The sequence below is a fragment of the Necator americanus genome, chromosome III (genome assembly GCF_031761385.1).
Source record: "Necator americanus strain Aroian chromosome III, whole genome shotgun sequence".
Classification (NCBI taxonomy): Eukaryota; Metazoa; Nematoda; class Chromadorea; order Rhabditida; family Ancylostomatidae; genus Necator; species Necator americanus.
The window spans coordinates 40,140,305-40,161,808 of record NC_087373.1 but is presented as its reverse complement, the minus strand read 5'-3'; the positions used below and the strand labels follow the sequence as shown (position 1 = coordinate 40,161,808).

At 39.5% G+C, this 21,504-nt stretch overlaps 2 protein-coding genes across 3 annotated transcripts; both read right to left on the bottom strand.

Moving 5' to 3' along the window:
• Positions 1-18,679: 18,679 nt before the first annotated feature.
• RB195_012426 (uncharacterized protein) lies at positions 18,680-19,795 on the bottom strand (the record flags this gene model as incomplete). 2 transcript variants are annotated; one of them, XM_064194273.1, is made up of 5 exons in its annotated part: positions 18,680-18,821; positions 19,016-19,109; positions 19,189-19,293; positions 19,474-19,655; positions 19,770-19,795. In XM_064194273.1, 5 exons carry the CDS (start codon positions 19,793-19,795, stop codon positions 18,680-18,682), a joined length of 549 nt encoding a protein of 182 aa, XP_064051856.1. The 2 variants fall into 2 exon arrangements, with proteins under 2 accessions (XP_064051856.1, XP_013297598.1); XM_013442144.2 differs by lacking the exon at positions 19,770-19,795 and having other exon boundaries at positions 19,474-19,624.
• Positions 19,796-20,344: 549 nt separating this feature from the next.
• RB195_012425 (uncharacterized protein) lies at positions 20,345-21,333 on the bottom strand (the record flags this gene model as incomplete). The annotated part of the gene is made up of 4 exons (XM_013442143.2): positions 20,345-20,513; positions 20,848-20,972; positions 21,076-21,177; positions 21,253-21,333. 4 exons carry the CDS (start codon positions 21,331-21,333, stop codon positions 20,345-20,347), a joined length of 477 nt encoding a protein of 158 aa, XP_013297597.2.
• Between the last annotated feature and the right edge of the window lie 171 nt (positions 21,334-21,504).

Sequence of the window (21,504 nt, the reverse complement as noted above, 5' to 3'; positions counted from 1 at the left end):
GACCAGAACAGAGGAGGAAACAAAGCGTTGGGGAGTGTAGGCTGTTTTTAAGCGCAGAGAACGCGTAGAATTAAATTCGAAAGAGATTATTACTAAGCCAGTTCAAGGAGAAGAACAAACCAGAGATCAATCAGTTCAGATCAGGTCAATTAGTAAGAAGTAGTCAATCGGAAGAAATCGTAAGCTCCTATCTATCTATCTGAAGGTTTTAACAGAAAGTCAAGAAAAAATTGAGAGAAGACGGAATATTTCAACAAGGAAATACAGAGTGTACTTTATAGAATCATTTGAAGAAAAAGCGCATATTTTTCTGGAAAACCCTAACGAGACAGGCTTATCGATGCTATGAATTCGCATCTACACTAAAGTATTCATCTATTCCCTGAATGCGTAAGTCTTTCACCACGGAACGAATATATGAAGGAAATCCGATACTCAAATAACGTTGAAAAAAAAGATGATTGAGGCAGAACGAAATTGCTCAGGGCGTGTTATTGGGTTGAATGAAACCTAACACAAAATAAACGTTAACCGGGAACCGTTGATGCTGGACGGCGACGTCACTTCAAATGCATTACGTTACCATAATCACAGGCAATTCCACTTGGTCAGCTCCTTCAGTTCTATTAGGGAATTTATAACGTTCTCTCCTCTTCAGCAGTTTTTAAGCGGGAATGAGAAACTGAAGATGGAAAGCGAGTCGAGAGGATTAAGTGAAGGATGGAGGTCTTCGTACCCTGGCCGCGCGGGGCTTCGAGCTCATCGATGCGCCAACCAATCCTCGAACGCGCTGAGCACTTCCCCAGAGACGTTCAAAAGCATCTTCGGCGTGAATTACGTCCGCCGCCCAAATAAGTAGCGGCGGCGCACTACAGTTAATCATTGAGAAGTTCGTGATGTCAGCACGGAAAAAGGTGAGCCTTAGACACAGATGCCTTACCTAGGTTACGATTAGCATAAAAATTACTTCCAGCAAGTTCTATAGAAACCTCAAATCACATGTCTAATAGTGGGAATTAGGAGGTGGAGTGTTGTTTGAGTCGCCCTTGAACATCATGATCAAAGGTTAAGCGGCCACCAGGAACAGTTTACGAATACGCAAAAATCCAAATACCTGTAAAGATTGGCCCAATTCACCGAAAATATCGTGGTACGCGCTCTAAAACAGTTCATAAAAATTAAGTTTGCATATTTCTTTGACAACAACTGCTCAAAAAAATAGATCCACCTTCCTGAAAGGGAATTTTTAGAAGTAGCTAAATTTCCCCCGACACTCTACATGGAACAAACCCCAAAAACAACTTGCAGAGAAATTGTGAACGTCGACTATAAGCAAAGAGTGTGCCAGGCGCAAATGATAGGAATGTGCTGGACCTGCAACGACGATTGAAGTGCAAACATTCCAAGTGGAAAAAAAGACGCATGTTTCTGAACGAACAGGTATGGTTCCGCCAATCAACTTCATTGGGAAGATTGCGCCAGCTAAACGGATTTGAGTTACATGCTGCTGATTCACGCAAATCCAGGATGAAATTGACGCGCATGGGCCGCCACTTTTCAGTGAACAAACAGGGAATCGTAACAGTGGCGATCAAGGTTCCTCGCACAGAAATATTCCGTTTGGAGAAACAGAACACTTGAAAAGAAAAAAAACCTTTTGAATACATTTTACGCGATTTCTTCCACAGAATTCAAGACATTTAACGAAATATATCGCCACTTCTGTATAATTTCATTACCTGATACTCGAGATGGATTCCCTAAAGGGCAAATAGTCGCGTCATCTATAGGCCACAGAAAAAATAAACTACACTTATCCAGTCTCATAAACGTCCTTAGACCTTCGAGGAAAGGACAAGTCACTATTAAATAAGTGTTATTATGACAGCAAACTCATTTTGCATGGTTAAGTTGAAAGTTTTATATTCAACTTTGGTTTCGGTATACGCAACCTGAGTCTTAACCTCTTGAGAACAAGTTTACGCAACTACTATGACCAAAAAGAAGGTGACCTATTTTTGTCGGCGGATGTTGGTAGCATAAAACACATTTCTTACCTAAACTTTCATCCTCTAAATAAAAAATACAAGAGAAGAAACACAAGGAAATGTCACACGAACACAGTAGAATAAAGGATTTCCTCATATCATTTCTCGCAGAAGGCCTTAATAATACTTTAGGTATTTAAAGGCATCCCCCCACGAATCTGAGGTGTATTATTGTATGTATGTACGGATTTCAGGTGTATTATTCGTATACGGGATTTTGGCTTATGGAGAGGTGGCTGATTCCGTCCATTTCTTCTTAATTGCCGTAAAAAACGGCCCAAAAGATGCGGCGCGTGCACAAGGCTGGCGCGCTCCAGTCGAACTCCTTGTAGAAAATAGTGTCCCAGAACGAATCACCCATCTCTCCATAATCTACTATCCCGTATACGAATACTCTACCTCAAATCCCTTCCACCTCAGATTCGTAGAGTGATGTTTTTAACTGAAATGTTCACCTAAGATGCAACCGAGCACATCACTTTATCTCTCTATTTTTGATAAAGTAGCCGTTTTCAGTTGATTTGTACTTTATATTAAAAATAATTTTGTTTCTCAGTTTTGAATGCTGAAAGAGGAAATAGGTATGGGTCCTCGAGGAAATCTTTGAAATAGAAGTAGAGGAAAAATCAAGCCAAGAAAGAAAGAGAGAAGACAGAACAGCTAGGACTTGTACTGGATAACTCATTAAAACAATCGAAACTTCAGAAAATTTCCTTTCTCATCTAGTGTATATTTAAATACGTATTCATTTCTACCTTCCTTCTAAAAATGAATTGTAAATTAATATATAGTTGTCTTCTTAGTTGTCTTTTGCATTTCTAATGTTTTTGCACTGGTTTTTCTATAGTTATTTTTTTCAGTTTACTGCGAGGCCACTCTTTTCCTTCTTCCGACGTATGAAGTATATTCCGGTCACTGAAGCTCATTCGCTAACGAGGGTACTGATATCTTTTGGTTAAATCTTTCTTTAATTTCTTCCGTTATATTACCTCTTCTCTCAATTACTTCTGAATAACCTTCTCTTGCTAAGTTCCGGATCTCTTGGCAGGTTTGCTCTTGGCTGCCGCTTGTCTAGATTGTGGTGGTTAGTCGTTTGAGGATCACGAAAGTTGGTGAACTCTCTTGCTTAAGGTCCCCCGTCAGATTCGCTTTTAGTTCAAACGTGCTCCTTATGCCTTGGGCTAATTCGGCCGTCCGAACGCTGATGTTTCAGTAGCTTGACCGGTGGTAAGCGCTCTGGATGGGATAGTAGATGTCACGAGAGGATTCTTGACCGTCTGGAGTAGGAGAGCGACAGGTTTGACATGTAGTACTTGTAATCCGCCGCAGAAAAGGACAGCGCTAGTCTCCTCTGGGAATAAATTGGGTTCCGGTTTCAGTAGAGTTTGTAGTTTCTTTTTGCTCCTAAGATTCTCTGACTCAGACAAAGTGTGTTCCATTTGTTTTTTTTTATCTTTCTTTCTGGTGCACCATTGGTGTATGTGAATAAATAAATTTAAAAAATATAAGTAAATAATCAGTTACATTCGGAAATGAAGATAAAGACTAACTTTCTTGAAATCGGATTTTTATTTTCAGACGTATGAAAAGGGCATGCTTTTTTGTTGGCCTATCCCAATAAATAAGCAAATTCAATAAATTAATAAAACATGTGCAAACTCCATTGACTACGAACCTCAAGCGGTGCGAAAGTGTCTCTGGGGCACAAAAAATGAAGTTTTCCATGACAGCACAAAAAGAAATGATGATTGATGGAAATGACAGAGAGAGCAACGCAAAGGATTGATGAAGGATGGATTATTTGCACAGTGTATCAGAAAAGTAACTGACCACCTTCCATCCGAAGCTACTCGTTCTCGAGAATAAAGAATTGAAAGTGTCGCACTACGTAAATACTCACCGTAGTAATTTATTCCTGACTGGAATATACAATCAAACAGCACTTCACAACAACAGAATTATGGAATTTTCGCTGGAAAGTGTTGAAATAAAAAGAATGAATGTTACTTTTTGCGAAACATCTTTCCGTTACATCTCTATCTGTGCAGTCCGGAATTGTAGGTTTGAAAAAACTAAAACGAAAAGTGCAACTTTCACTTTTGAAGAAAAACTCCGCTGGGAATTTTATAAGAATTCAGAATTTCGTTAGAAAGTATTTTCTTTCTGACAGCTGGAAGATTTGCAAAACTCACTGGGAATTTCAAGCAGTACAGTTTCCTCTAATAATTTTGTGGTGTTTGCAAATACTTAGAATACGACTAGCGATTTCTCATTAATCTATAGGCGTTCTGAAAGAGAATAACATGTTCGATGGGAATTTTATAAACACACATCTACTGGAACTCCGAAAATCTACTAGTTCATTGGACTTTCGGAGTTCCAGTAGATGTCTGTTTATAAAATAATAATTAAAAATAATAAAAAATTATAATATATGATAAAATTATAAATATAATGGCATGTAATGTAATATGATAATGCAAATAATATCTTAAGTCCAGCGCATAAATGTACTTATCCCAAGGCCCGTCTGTCTCATTAGATCTAGGTAACATAGAGAGAGAACTAGAATGATTCCGGTCTGGTAGTGTTCAACAGTCAATTACATAGGAAGACGTTCGCTTAGAAATGTTGGCAGCACGACCTCGAAGAAGTAACGTAAGTGGCAGGCAAATCCAGTAAGCACTAAAAGACGGCCAATTAGAGACATCATCGCGGAGACGACTTCCAGTCATTCCTAATCATCCCCGTACTCTATGAGAGATGAGAGAGGATGGGTTGACCAAATCTTGCTGAGATAATTTGAAGCGTTGAATTAGCCGTTGGATTTTCGATATCGAAAAGAACGGCGAGCTCTTTATTCAAGAAAATCATTCCGCTGGCTCCTAGTCTAGTCCACGCATCTCTGGATTTTAAAAATACGATTAGGCTCTCCATATCAACGATGCGAGAACCGACTCTTAACCAAACATTTCTGGAAGATGCGATATCTTGCTGGGACAAGTCCCGAACCAAATTTTCAAGCCCAAACACAATAGATCTTTTGCTCAAGCCACTTAAAGAGCTATAACGTTCTAACTAAAGTTCAAGTAACAAAATTTGTTGGATCTTGCAGTTTTGGAATTGCAGAAGCTCTCTTCTCCGTAGCAGAGTCACACACTCCATCGACTTTCTCCATGAAGGTCAGTCTTAGGTCATCTTGATTCCCCAAAAACAACCTTTTTAGAGCACCAGCACAGTACCAAACCCTTTTCCAAGCAAAGGGAACACGTTCCAGCAAGAAATATTGTGAAATTTATGGAGCGACACAAATTCCAAGCTCAATTACATTCAAAACAAACAAATACAAAACAGGAAACATGCAGTTATTTTTGCTGAACATGGTAGGATTTACACATTGAACATGAGTGCTACACCGATCCGCTGACGGCCATTGCAGCCGAAGGCGAATCAACTGCCGCTCGTAGGGAAAAACAAAAGCGTAGTGCAGAGGGAGAGAGCATAAGAGAGGCGTGAATTTATAACTGCGATGAAATTTGAGAGCACCGAATGACGACAGTTGATTAACGACGTCGGCGGAACATAAGGATTTAAAGATTTATGCAGCTGCATAATTTTAGCACACGTATTCATTTTCCGTCTCCCACCTTTACTGTGATCCCAGCTTGGAAAAAAGCGTTCAATCATGACCAATTCGAAATCAATAAATGAAATAGAATGTACTTCGTCGGAAAATCGAGTTTAGCTTTGTGTACTCGTTCAAAGATTCTTGTTTGGTTCATTTTGAGCAAAAACTCTACGCGAACCGATTAATGAAACTTAGCTACCTCATTCAAAGAATTCAAAAGTTGGTGGTGAAAGAAATTTGCAACAAACTTCTCAGGACCTTTTCAGAATAAATGAGAGTTGAAAAGCGGAACCTTCATTACATTTTTCATCTTTGTTTATCTCTTCATGCAATTTCCAAAGCTTACATCTCTGCTCTATTATGGTCGCATCTCGATTGTGTATTCAAAAGTATACAGTGATGGAACATCGAGTTGTGCTGAAGAACAACAGTGGGAAAACCATTCGAACAATAGAATACAGAAATGGACAGAACGATACATAGAAGAGGATACAGACAATATTTGCACAGTGGACTGTGAAATTCAAAACGCAGCTTTCTTCAACAAAAAAAAACCGACGAGAGCCGATTCATATAATCATAAAAAACCAAAAAAAAGTACCTTTTTCTTTTTTTCTTTACAACGACCGCACATTAAATATCTTTCAAAGAGTCAAGATAAGGATAAGACAAGGATGTGGTGAGGGTGAACGCTTTGTTTTTGTGAGAAGCTCATCTAATTTTCTGTGTTGAACGTTATGCAAGCGCTAACATTTAAATTAATGCACAGAAAAGGAACGAGTTTTGGAAATTGAACAAGTCATCTCTGGAAATCCATCTAATGAATTCTACGACTCCTTTCTTTTTTCCCTCCATAGTTGCCAGCAATACAATGAAGTCTTCAACAGCCCTGGATTTCTCATCACAGCACCGTAAATCGAAGAAATGTAAAGGAATTGATTAAGAAAAACCGACTTTCCAATTCTTTATACTGGGCGTGCTGAATGTACATATGTTTGGTACAATAACCTACACGACATGCTACGAATCCGCTGAAAACCATTACGTCAACTCATTAAGAACGGTCGCCTAGCATTCGATGGTTTTCATTTGTCGGATAAAAACGAAGTATCGCCATAGGCTTCACATTAGCGACGAGCCTCAGAGATATTAGTACTCGCAGGCGTTGAAAACAGCATTCTACTTGAGCAGAGCACTGAGAAGCAGAAAAACCTCAATAGAGCTGCAGAAAACTGCACAAATGATTGCTCTGCTCCATCAGAAGCCCTATTATGAGCAAATCATCGTAGCATTGGTACTAGTGAGTGAGTAAAGAGACTGCGATCGAAAGCTTTTAACTGCAAATGCAACTTTAAAGAGTTTCCTGAAAAAAACATTTCTGGAAATTCCAGAGGAATGAACACAACCGGTGTTTCGGCTTACTTGAGAACATATGCGCAACCGGTTATACATCAATTAGGCGGAACGCGAGAAAAAGTTATGGATTTTCCGAGTCTCAGCCAACGCCATGCTACTTGAGATTTCTCAACATATGAGAGCAAGACTACGTTTCCAAGGCGAAAGAAGCGTCGACAGAAAGCAAAGCACTCCACTTATATACCGAGAAATATTCGCTTTATCAGTCCAGTGGCATTTTTAATGGATTGCTGCAAAGATTGCATTATTCTCAACTGAAGTCTAGACCTAGTCGAGAATCGATAATAGTAATGACATGTAATGTAATATGATAATGCGAATAATATTGGTAATTGCTACAATGGAACAACCAGGCCAGCCTGATTATGTTGGCTCGGATAGCCGCTACGCGTCAACCGCAACGCTTCCCATATCTCTCCTTGGCACACACACTCCCTCTTCCCTTTGCTCTGCAAAATTGAACCATGCAACCAAAAATAGATCCCCAATAATAAGATAGGAGGGTTCTCTTCGACATCACAAACTTCATCAATCGATAACAGTCCTTAAAAGTTTAAGTTTATAATTCGTACATAGCAAGCATGAAAATTTCACATAGTAACCATGCGATGCTCGGCCGCGACGACAACTGCGCTTTCGTCCAGCTTTTCAATCATCATAGAAAAGAACGGTTTCACTGATGCAGATGAGCTATACAACAATTTTCGTTCACGCAAGTGCTTTTCCTTTACATCTTTCTGTTGATTATTTAATTTATAAATAATTTAATAAATAATTGCATCCATTTTTGCATTAATATAAGCATAATAAGCATCAATTTTTGCATTAAGATAATAATGATTTTATATTAATGCAAAAATGAATGCTATTTGAATTTCCGTGTTGTCCAAAGCAGCCAACTACGCTCGCTTTCTCCTGATTGATTCCTTCAAAGTTTCCAGTACAAGTGCAATTCTTGAAATGAATAGAGCAGAATTAGCAGGCTCGTGATCCCACTGCGATATTCAGTATAAGAAATGTATGAAATATAAGAAAAGAAAGAAATGAAATAAGACATTAACCAGAGTTTCTGCACATTACGAGGCTAAATTTAGCTCCATTATAAAACACAACAGCACTCTCACGGGCTCCGATTATTCTTGGAAACATGTTGACTTCTGGTCGTCGGCTCATGATTAATGACTGTGATTCAGGCAAGAGTGGTAGCTTTGAGCTGGATTTATTTACGGCTACGACACCAAACTAAGTAACTAATCAGGCAATGAAGTTCTTGCTGTAAAAGTCAGAAAATAGAAAGATGGAAACTCCAAGAAAAAAATCCTTGAAAAACTGAAATTAGTCATTGAGATGCATTAAACGTAATGCACGCCTTGAATAAGCTACTCTGAATGAGTTATAGAATCAAAAAAACCGAAGGCGACAGGAAGCTAGAGCTAGAACCAGAAATAGTGCAGGTGAAGTGGCAGTTCAGCATGTGGATCCGAAACTAAAGGTGGAATAACTAATTTTCTTACACATGGCCATTGTTTTAAGTAAACGTTTCACAGAGACTGTGAATAATTAGAGAAAAGGAGAAAAGAAAGGAAGATGAAGAAATCTAGAACCTATCACTGACGTATTTTAAGGGGTCTAGGCGACCAATGAAAGGAAACAAATTCAGGAAATACTAACCTAGAAGAAAACACACATCTTTCTCGGATTCGGAACTGAGAAAGAAAAATAAAAGTAAGATCGTGATCGTAGTCGTGCAAAAATAAGTGTTTCGATCGCACAGTTGAAAAAGTACAGTTGAAAAAAGGAAATAAATTTGTTCTCCGATTTTTGCTCCTGTAACATTCTGAAGTAATCCAAGAAAATCCAACTTAACACTTTCGCTAACGCCCCGAAAAACCTCAGTGCAGATTACTGTAAGCATTTATCAAACCTGCAATATACTCGGCTTCATTTATGGGAAACTTTATTTTTGAAACTTGCCCAGTATGCTCAAAAACTATTCGCAAGTGCAAATTTTGCACGACTAATTATATCGAAATGCATGTCTTCTCAAGAAAAGAAAAAAGAAATGAAAAATATGAGAAAGATGATGTTTTAGTATCGGGCTAGAATTGCACTTGCACCGTTATTATCGACAAAAGGTCAAAACTCTATGGAAAGTACATCCGGGGGAAATTTGTGGACAGAGAGGTCGTTCTGGGAAGAAAAAGCGAAGCCTTCGTGCTTTCCACTACGAAATTTTACACGATTCGAGCGCTCGAACGCAAGAATCCCGGCCAAATATCGACGGATCAAAGAATGTGTGCAAACAGACAGAATGTCACAGACGAACATTGAAGCTTATCGAGACTGGTCCCAATTGGAAGAGATGGGGCAGAGATATAATAGAGAAATGGCTAGGAAATAAACAGAAGTGACGTAGGGTTTAGGAACGATGAATATAAAAAAGAAGAAAAGAGTATTGAAAAAGAAAATAATAACACAGGAAATCGTCAGAAAATCAATTGCCATAATCTACAGATGGCTTCAACTACTTTTATGATTAAGTTTATATACAGCTTATCTTCTCGGGAACCACTTCACAACCGATAATGACCGTGAGAAGGTGCGGTGTGTGTGTGATGGGCGACGTACTATACAAACATTGTAAAAGCAGCCCATAGGAACGAATAGCCACCATTATATATAATCCATAAGCACAAGGATGAGGCTGAAGTGATGTCAAAAGATAATTTTACAAATTTGGTGCATAAAGATATAGTTAAGATTTAATACTACAACAATTTTCCAAAGAAAGTGGAATTATGACAATTAATGGGAGATTTAGAAACTATCCCAAGGGAAAAAAGAAGAGTGATAAACAGTGGGGAAAAAACTCGTTGGCATTCATATAATGAACCAGCAAAGTGGAAATTAAAAAAAAAAAAACTCAGAAACTAACCACTCGATTTCGAATTTTCACCAGAAGCATCTTTTACCTGGGAAAAGGGTATGTAATTGGAGAAAATAAATGGATTCAGGGGTAAAATATGAGAACAACACAAAAAATACCAAGAATAAGAAGATCTGAGCATAACTTGTTGACTCAGTTTAAGATAAGTAATTTTAAGCTTAAGATATACATACTAAACGCATCTATAAATCAATAGACCGGAATCTCTCTCCAAGTGGCTGCCGAGAAGGTAAAACTCGTTTAGAACGCAGTAAACACCAAAAAGAACTACAAAGTTCCATCATGTTCACATTAAACTGGCAACATTAACACTAAAAACGGCGAAAATTAATTTTTTTCCACACAAATCCTGCAGAATTCGCATAGCCACCGTTTCTTGATTGCCGAGGAGCTCATCCGCTACTTTTGCTTATCCTAGAGGTCCTAGACTTTCTTCTTGAAGTTCTAGATTCGACACCACGAATAAACTCTTCTTTCAGAAAAGATTCTGCTCCGAGACAACTAGTATTACAACTTCAAAGCATGAAACCACGATTTTGCGGGGCAGAAACCTCTGGAGGAGGAATTCAAAGAGAGTCTCGTCCGCCGTAGATCCGTTAATTCACAATTACAAATCCTAAGAAGACGGTAGGATTTTGAAGAACAGCAAATCTATCGCTCAAACCTATTTGGACCTTCACTTTACTATGACAAACCCACTCTTCATCAATTATTATGAATTACGAGGAAAACTGAGAACAATTAGAGAAACGTGACTCAGAAAAACACGGAACTAAAGGATTACCACACATTAGAAACAGATTCAGAAGTACATTCAGAAGTAATAGCAAATCGATCGTGAAAAACGTAGCAAAACGAGGGAATCACACCTCATTAACAACCACGATTATGCGAAAATAAAGAATTAGATCCGAGCGGTCACCGCGACCACGTTGAACAAACCAGTCGCTCAATAAAACGCAGGATCGAGATCGGCTTATCGTCGTCGAGAGGAATGTTATGATGAAAAACATGGTCTTCGAAACAATCGGCAGTCGTGAAAAAAGAGCGCCACCGATCGATATCGGCGGCGGAAATCGATGCGCGCGCAGAAAACTCGCTGCAAAACGAGCGATGCGGGGCGCAGTCGAAGCGGAGCCGTCGGCGTTCGTCCGTGATGACGTCAACAGCTGACGGCAGCGTACGACAATTTCTTGCACGAAAGCGTTAATTGCCCGTAATTCCAGTGATTAATTATTGCAATTAGCGTTAACGGCGCGAAATTGGTCTTCTTCGCTGATGAAGTGCATTGCGGGTGTAAAACAGTTGGAGCACCACAAAAACCGATGGTAGCATTATCCGGTTAATTACTGCTCAATTAGTAGTAATTAATACAAAAATTCTGGAGCAGATTTCCTATTTGCCGCCAAAAATCGAGGAATAGGAGGGAATTTCCAGCAACATTTTCTTCATCGCACTTTGCTAAGCAAGTTTTCGGTACTACCGCAGCACATTTACACTTGAAACAGTGTGAAATGTAGAAAAAAACAAAGGAAACAATATAAACTTGGAGAATTTCCATTTGAAGAAAAACTGAAACTCGGCAAGCGATGGTTTTTGGTTGACCGGATTAGCGCTGCTGAGATTGGAAGGATTCTTCTGGTGAGAATCCAATAAAAGGAAAAGGACACAAAGTTTGGAATAGGAAGAAAAACATTTCAAATTTTTCGGCTCTACTAAAGAAAACAATTATTGAAGCACTAACATGCCGAGGTTTATTGAAAGTCGCACATGGAGATTTCAAATTCAATTGGCCTGAAAGAAGAAAATACTAAGCGAGTTTTTCGTTGAAAACCTGGGTCCCGATCTAAATTTACAGTAACATTTTTTCTTTAAAAATGTAAAATTAGCTAGCAAGAAGTTAAAATGTACCTCTTTATTATGTATGAAACAAAATAATCCTTTTGAAAAAAATGGAGCAGTTCCCTTTCAAATTATTCAATTTTTCTACACACCAGTTTACTAAGTAACCCATTTCCAAACTTCGTTTTCCACTGAAATCGTACCGCCTCAATGGTCCGAATTCATCCGTATATTATATCCAGCATCATCTTTCACGAAATTTCCCGTATTTCTTATAAAAATCTAGATTTTGAAGTTTACAATGAGGCGAAATGAGTACAAATTTACTCATGATATTGTTCTCCTGAAAATTCCTGGTTTTTCTTCTAATGATGACGTTTTGAGGCTTAATGGAGCGGTGTTTTAAGATTCTGGCTTTAAGTTGCGTTCATTGATAATAGACACGTGAAAGTCATGGAGCAAGGTAAATTGCCCAAAAAAAATGAAAATGTTTTGCTACAATCCTGAAATAGCTACACTGGAAAATTCCACGAAAGAGTTCAGGAAAATGGCAAAGATAAAGTCACTAGACTTAATGTGATAATGAGTTCTAGCGTCACAATTAGCGATAACATAATCTCTAAGGTAACGCATGAGACAATTTTAGGAACAATAGGGTTTTTTCGCGTAGTTACAAATTTTTATTTCTATAAAAAAAAGTTCAAACAGCAGAGTACGCCACCGAAATCCACAAATCTAATAACTGTCTTTTTTTTTATTGATTTCTGAGCTGTAGACAAGATTGGTATTGATGTTTCTATTTTTAAAAAAACAAAACAGCTAAATTTTCGGCGTTATTACCTTCGCCAGAAAAAGAAAAGCAAGCAAAGCGAAAAAAAGCAAAGTCATCAGTGAGCGAACCTCTAAAATCCCTCATCACCTTACAGAAAACATTCAAACGATAAGCAAACTCAAGGAATAACGGGTCGGATAGTCCTTATCTCACTTACTGATGCTGATATCGTAAAAGACCACCTTGTACCGCAACCATGAGTTTTTATAAGGAACCTAAGCTATGTATTAGCAAAATTTCCATAAGGCATCTGAGGTGGTACGGATTTCAGGTGGAGTATTCGTACACGGGATAGTAGATTATGGAGAGGGGTGTGATTCCGCCCACTTCTTCCTAATTGCCGTAAAAAACGGCCGGGAAGATACGGCTTCGGATGTTCCGGCGCGCTATTTTCTACAACGAGTTCGATTGGAGCGCGCCAGCCTTGTGCACGCGCCGCATCTTCCGAGCGGTTTTTTACGGCAAATAGGAAGAAATGGACGGGATCACCCTTCTCTCCATAATCTACTATCCCGTATACGAATACTCCACCTGAAATCCGTACCACCTCAGATTCGTGGGGTGGTGCCTTTAAGGACAGTCGAGCATGGGCAGTACTCTAGTGATTCTATTCTTCTTACAGGTGATTTCAATAAAAAACATGATGCCAGCGCATTTTAAGTAATAACTTTTTACCTTTTTTTTACTTTTTAAGTAATAACTTCTAACTCTTTAAGTGTCTTGTAAAAAAAAAGACATACAAGCTCCATGTGTATAGAAAACTATGCAGCATTGGCAAGTTTCTGCAAATACACCGGAAAGTGTAGACTCTAAGTACATACCCTCTCAATTTCAGAACATATGGCCTCAGTAATCGAAGGTCGTCGACAGAAAATTATATTTAAAAAATATAATATATTAAAAAAATCAATTAAATATTCTTTCGAGTTGGAGAGGGACTGTGTGGTTATTTCGGACCCAACCGAATTCCTATCTGGGTCAGCTCCTCTTTTCCTGTACCCAGCACTTTCTATGTACTATTTTTTGGTCCAGTGTCATTGGAAAGAAGAAGAACTTCTGATAGCTGTGCTGAGCACACTATGAATCAAATTTTTGAAGGGCTTTCAGGAAAAGTCTACTACTTCCATGACAGACTTCTCTACTAAATTGAACATCTGAGCCTTTCGGACACAAGCATGTGCCTACGAGCGTCACATAACGTCAGCATTTGTCTTTTTTCGTAAAACATGCAGAACTCATTGAGAATGTCAGTCCCACAGGAAAAAAAATGCCGTCCCTCCGCTATTTTTGCAACGGCCACCTTCTCTTCCCTCCCGATGCACCATTTGTCGACACTTAGAGTTGAAATCGAACAGTTTATTGCGTAAAAACGAGAATAAATGGAAATTTTGACGTTATATAGGCGTCTTCATTGTTGCTTTACTTTGAGACACATAGAGGTACGATCTTTCAACAATATGGCTAGCACGGATTCCAACAGACTACAATGTTCGACTTGTAAGTCTAACAAATCGCTGCGATTGCGGTCGATTCGCGATACCTCTGCTATTTTCGCAATTGTGACCTTCGGTTTTTTTTCTACGGGCTAGAACGTAGGTGTTCACCTATGTACAATAACTTATTCTGTGCTATTGACACAAATCACGACTCCTAAGAAGCTCCGGGTGAAAAAAGGGATATTTCATTTCGGGCGTCGGCGATAATTGTGACTTCACGAAAAACAAATTTCTTGAATAGGCTATGAACGGGGCGTAAATAGCTATTGTTAGGTCCACAATACGCGCGGAGTCCGCGTCAAGGAGGTGAATTTTTTTCTCGGAAAAATTGATTGTTGGTCTTTTTGGCTATACTTAAAATAGAAAGGATGGTAGAAATGAAAGATGAAAGCTAGGAAAGAAATAAGAAATGAAAACTAGTTAATGGAAGACTGAATCGACAGCTGACGATGCAGTGCAATGCCGATTATGTGAAGTGCACCTCCGTGGTCGATATCTACATAGAGTTGGATGGAAATAGTGGGACATGCTGCTGAAACGAAGTAATCGTCGACGGAGACGAATTAACCTCTAATATGCCTCGTTCCAGACAAACACCCAGAAAAAAACGGTCTCTTTATTCGGCCGGTTATGCGCTTTAGTGGCCAATAAAAACGTTACATGCTTCCGTGAGCGTGTAAATACGGCCAAAAGGACGACGAGTACTCATTAAATTAGTCCAAAAACATATAAAGGATCTTTTTAACTGAGAAATTGGAACGCAACCTCGAAGCGTTCCATGACAACACGGAAAAAAAGTGGAGGATGGAGGAAGGATCCGAAAATGTTCATTCCTGCCACTATATATAATGAGAGCCCTTTCGCCAGAACATACTCCTCCTGCCATTCTCTCGCCAATCGTTTGCCCTCTATCACATCTCCACTACATCTCGCTAATGGTTCGTACGGACTTCCGGAAATTAAGGAAATTTCCGCAATTGTACATATTCCTAACTAATTACTAACTTTGTTTACTGATATTTCATTAAGTCGCGACCCTTTACTAGTTTTCTTCCCAAGAAACGTATCTGCGACGACCAAAACCCAATCAAGCGAATAATTTGACGGACTCATAGTGAATCTTTCATAGATTTTTCTGGACTTCATAATTTCCGCAAGCGTTAAGTGCCTAATAAATAGGGCTCACCTCGTACTGCCCGCATTTCACTTCAAGAAAAATGTAGAATTTAAAAAAAAAACATACAAGTAACGAGTAAATGAGCACATTCCAGCAAACGAATCCCCTACGAGTCACAGTATTTTCCGAGAATATTAGCAATTATGGGACCAACAAAACCTGAGATTCCGCTGGAAAAAAAACTGATGTAGAAGAAATGATAAAATGATTTAAAGAAAAAACTCCTTAATATCCCGTGCACAAAGTGATGAATGACTTTTATGTGTTTACTTTGATTATCGAATTATTAGATGGGCTATAAATACGAGATTTGTTTGTGCAGCTCTCATAGCTCTAAAATGATTCATCGCTTATCCATCACTATTGTGATGGTCCAGTTTCACTTTCTATTTCTTCCTTCTGCGTATCATAATAGCTTATTAAAAAGTTCAGGATAAAACTAAAATGTTCTTTAAAGCAGTGAGAATGCTTCAATGACATAATAATAATAATATTTGGCCATTGATCTCTGATGTATTTCAGGCACCTGCCGGGAATCATGAGGTCAATAAAACATCTAAGTGCACATTTGCTTCGCGAGATCCTGCATTTTATAGCCCACTGCAGTGAAGTCAGAAAGAGGGGGAGAGAGAAAGAATCTAAAGGGGAAAAATAGAAAAAGAAAGAGTGGTGAGAAAAAAATCCAATATGAATTTTATCTTTGTCGTGAGATTCCTCATAACCATTGAGACCTCGAAGTCATCAACGCAGATTTTTGAGGCCAACTGATACTGACTAACGTCAATGGCCATAGATGAGAAATTGATGGCTGAGAGAGAAAGTCCCAAAAAAGAAAAAAGAGAATTTTTTTTTTTGGTTGATCTCGAAACTACTTCATCAAGCAAATTATTAAAAACAAGTGCCTCGGTCTTCTTACAAGTAGTATGGAGCTTTCTGAAACTAATTTTCTGCATGAGGTTTCCACAAATCGGTAAGGATAAAGACTTCTCACAAGTAAAAGATTAATGGGTGACCGCCTTGCAATGACACGCTCGCAGTCACCTAGGAACTGTTAAAAATCGCGTCGCCTGGGTCGAAATCACAGGTTCCTCAACTAATTATAGTCGAGTCACAACGACATGAAGCACGGTGCAGTTGCGTAATGGGCTGGGCTCGAAGCGGTGCGGTGGAGCGTAGCGGTTAGGATCTAGGTGGGACCTATGCTAGAACCGCTCATCGTTGCAATTTGCGACGGCCCCAACTCGATCCCAACCGCTAGCTCCGTCGCACCGTTTCGACCGCAGCTGCTTACGCAACTGCATCATGTTTCTTGTGGTTTTGATGGGACTGCAAGTTGTGTCCATACTTTCGATCATTTTACCGAATGAACTTGACAATCAACGAAAATATAAGAGTAGCAAATAAGGAGAAAAGCTGAAGTTTGGAGACAATAACAGGCAGAAATTGGAGCTTAAAGACAATGGAAAGGAAGAACACATGATTCAGGTTGAGATTTCGTCCCGTAATAGGACTTCACCCGATTCGAACTCAGCAACCTCCGAACCCATAGTCGGCTCAAGACGACCTGAAGCTCGGTGCAGTTGCGTAAGCAGTCGCAGTCGAAGAGGCGCGGTGGGTGGCCTGAGAGGGACCATCCGCTAGCTTCATTCGGACTGTAAGGGTGAGTGGAGCTGGGTCCGCCATCGATTTCAGCCACTAGTACCGTCACGCGGCCTTCGCGACTGCATCGAACTTCACGTGGGTTAAACTCAACCATACAGTCCTTGCTTCCTGTTCCGGAAGTGAACCAACCAAGTCCACATCGACTTAGCTGCGCGGATCAGAATAATAAAATAGAAGAACTGAGTTTTCAGATAGATTTCAGCGACGTATTAGTGTATACACGAGCAGATGCGATACACAGTGGATTAATGTTGTAAAAAAAGTATGAGTGCATATTACACAGAGGAAGTGTAGATGTGCTGCGTCAAACACATGGGCATAAATAGATATCCGCAGTATTATCCCAAGCACATAGTATAGAAGCGTCACAAAGACAGCTCAGTGAACAAAAGACAATAAATCTGATTCTAGCCTGGTAGTAGAAGTCAGCAAGAAATTTGTACAACGCAATCTTCTACTGTACGTAGTACAAGAAAATTAATGTAGAAGCTCATGCGCAATTTAATGAATGCGTGGCACGAAAATGCATTTAGGTGCCAAGGTTTCCGGGACAACAGACAATTTTTTTTTATTATTCGTTGACAATGTCCTCTCATGCAGAATACTATCTACGCATATCAAGTACGGTTGGGAAGGGGTCTTTATTTCGTACCTCTAGCATAATATAGTCATGGAGTAGGGCCAGGAGAGGCAATCTCTTCAAAAAAAAAGTCTCCGTTACCCCTTCTTTCTTCGCAAAAGTGAAAAATCATACGGAACGCTCACAGGTCAAACAGCAGGACTCCACAGGTGCTTTAGAATTTCTTGGGCTGCCGTTTATCGCCGGAATGCCAGGGCGTGGTGCACATCAACAGAATGACGTTGCGTACATAACGGCGTGGTATGGCTGGACCGAATTTTTGCACAGCGGAAAAAACTCAGAAGCGCACCCAAATGATGAAAAACTCAACGAAACAGTTTATAATAGCTCATCTGTTGTGTTGTGTGTTAATATTCTTAGGTCTAGAAGGTCGTTAATAACAGCTTCGTGAGAAGAATACTTTGAGAATGACATTGGACATGCTTCGAAGAAGCCTTGCTGCACAAAATGCTATCTGTAGAACCTATTTCCTAGATCCCTCTTTTTTCCAAGTCCTGGTTTTTTTTTCATCGAAATTTTAATGGAACTCAGATGAGAACCTTGATAACTTTCTTTCTTCAATAGCTTATTTTGCTTGAAGCCTCGAAGATCTTAGTTCATGGAGATTCAATTTATGCCCAATTTTTTTGTGCAATTGTGCGTAGCTAGTGTATGTTGTAGTCGGAATTCTGCTCCGTCAGCACGTATGTTTTCGAACACAAACAGAGAATAGACGCTTATCGTGAATTTCTGCTCCAAGAGAAAATCTTAATACTTATGCAGCGACAATTACAGTACGAACAAGCATTATGCAGTTGCGTCCTAAACGGTATGCATTGTGAACTACTAACAAGAAGCACGTGTGGCATAATTTTTACAATTACGTACAAAAAAAAATATCTTTATAAGTATTCACTCAAGAATGTTTCAAACATCTGTAATAGATCCTAATAAAAATTATAACACAACGGAAAAACTAATCCGTAAAGTAGAGCAATTACAACGGAGCAGTTCAGCTACTTTCGTGTTCTTTTTTCCATTGACGATACTCTTCAATTTTCCGTTGCCGTGTGCTTAGACCAGTTCGACGCGCTTCTGATCGTTCTTGAAGATATTCTTCCGTTATTTTTTCTCGGAATTCGGTATCGTTGAATCTGAAGTTTAGACTTCATCAATACTGGTTTCCTTGACAACTACAGAAACAAAGCCTTCATGGCGGAAGAGGAGAGATGAGTGAACTACAATCAGGTCCTCTAGGAAGAAAATAACGAAGAATAATAATTATCACTCTCTGAAGTTGCGCAAGGTAAACTACTAACTGCTACGGTCAGAAAATGTAAAAACTCACTTCAAAAACTTGCAGTGATTGAACACGGACAACTCAGGTTTGCATAATTTCAGGCCTTTTACGGCACCTTTTTCTCGCATACAGCTAACGAGATCTGAGAACAGCTGAACATGTGGTAATGTATCAATCAATAATAGCTGTAGGTAGAATGGAGTCTAACGTATTATACATACCCATATAGGCATCATGGCACTCAACCTTCTCAATACGAGCATTCATTCTATTTGGAATAATGACATCAGCCTCGATTCGTCTTAGGGTCCTATCCTCAGGATCACCTAAAAATTATATGTCACACAAATCTCCAATTTCATCTTTTCAAGCAGTAAATTACCCAACATCGGGCGTAATAATAACAGTGACGATCATAAAGGAAAAAAGAAGACTTCGCAACACAACATGGTCCAAATACGGGGACCTGATTTCTTGTTGTATGCACAAATTGCTATGTAACATACCGAGCCCGTGAGGTCCGGATGAGGCATAATGTGGTAGGATCGTTTTCTTCACACGATATTTCTTGCCTGTTTCACTGTCGACGAAGACTTCACCCTCTTTCAACGATTCCAAATTGTCCGTTATTAACGGCTCATCCGAAGCTGTGGACATTTCCTGACGTCCGAAAACTATAACTGCTCTGCTGAATGAACGAATAACATTATAGCTGGAAAAGCTTAGAACGACCCCAATCTAGAACGAAAGAGTCACGCAGAAAGGTAAGTTCAGCACACTGAAACGAACTCTCATTACCAACCAAATGAACTTCTTTTTTTCAAACATGACTATGCAACAGTAGGAATTATACTCTCGAAGGAATCAACATATGTGTACTGGCGACGATAACCTCAACAATTTCAAGGATGCAACCTATCCAAACAAGTAACAAGAGGATACGAGTAAAAACTCAGTTCAGTATAGTAGGGTCATGACGGCATGAAACACGGTGCAGTTGTGTAAGCGGATGCGTTCGAAGCGGTGTGATGGAGCGCAGAGGTGAGGGTCAGGAAGAACACTTGCTAGCACCATTCTCCGCTGTCGTTCGAGATGGTCCCACCCCGATTCCAACCGCTAGCTCCACCGCGCCGCTTCGAACGCAACTATACCGAGCTTCGTGTCGTTTTGACCCTACCATGTGTGTGTGCAGGTCAGAGTGCAAGAGTGATGTTGTCAATTGAAAGCACTCAGATTCCTAAACGATTTCTCAACATAGATTCATTGCGAAAATTCGGCACGCACATTGAAAGAGCAGTGCTTGCGCGGAAAATTCGCATAATAACAAAATTTACACTCTTACAGCGCATCTGGGGTAGGACAACAAGAAAGTAATGATTAGTTGAGTTCCATAGCTTGTTCTTTCTGCTTTTGCTTCTGTGTGACGGGTTCTTTGGTGGCGACTGGGGCACGAATGAGATGAAGCTTGGTCTCAGCCTTCTTGATCATACCAGCCTTCTTTACAATCTTGCCAGGTTGTAAAGACTTGCGGATTAAGTTCGCATATCTGGAAACAAAAAAAGGATGTCTTCAAAGAAACAGAGCTGAAAAAGCTGCTTATGTTCAAGAAAAGGATCTGAACATTGTTTTTCAAATGGCGAAGAGAATTCAAGCCGTTTGGAAACGATTAAACACAGTTCTTTTTCATCCAACACTTCAAAATCTAATTAGAAACAGACTGATTACTCGCAAAAAGTAATGTCCAATGATATAAGAAAATCAATGTTATAGAAACTACCCATGCTGAACCCCACCGTATATTCATACCACGCCTAATGCGGTTCATCCAGCTTTCACAAGAATGCGAAAGAAAAGGGGTGAATTAACGCCAAATTCCTAACCTTTTATGTTTGATAGTTGAAATTGTTTTGGCTGCTTCTACGGTGTTCTTGAACAACTCTCTTTCGTATTTCACCGGCTCATCCCGCCGCTGCTCCAACATCTGAGTGACGTCATTCACAAGCTCCTAAAATACAAGAACTTCTAGATACAAGAAAATTGCTACTAAATGTATGTCAGTACTATGTATGCTGACTCGGGAGATGAAGGAAGGAAGAAAGGGAAACAACCTTTCCACGAGCTCGACGAGAAGCTTTAGTGAATCTCAGTTTCCTCGGGTTCTTCTTCTTTTTGAAAAGCTTGTTGCATTTTGATCGACAAAATTTGAACACCTCAAAAGCGGAACTTAATAGATGTAGCAATATTTCACAAAGAGAATGTTACAAAAAATCAGAACAAAGGCTTACGGTGCAGTCGTTTCTAACGAATTGAATACCATGACCCGGATAAATCGGTGACGAACAGAAATAACACGTCTCTATCCGCATTTCTACCCTAAAATTAACCTCTGAAGAAACAAATTAACATCACATCCACCGACAGGGCAAAATGATGGAAATGCACGTTTGAAGGAAACAATACACCAACAAATAAACAGAGAAGGAGGAATACCTCAAGATCTCTGAAAAGATTGTGACATTTTTCTTCACCACACGTAA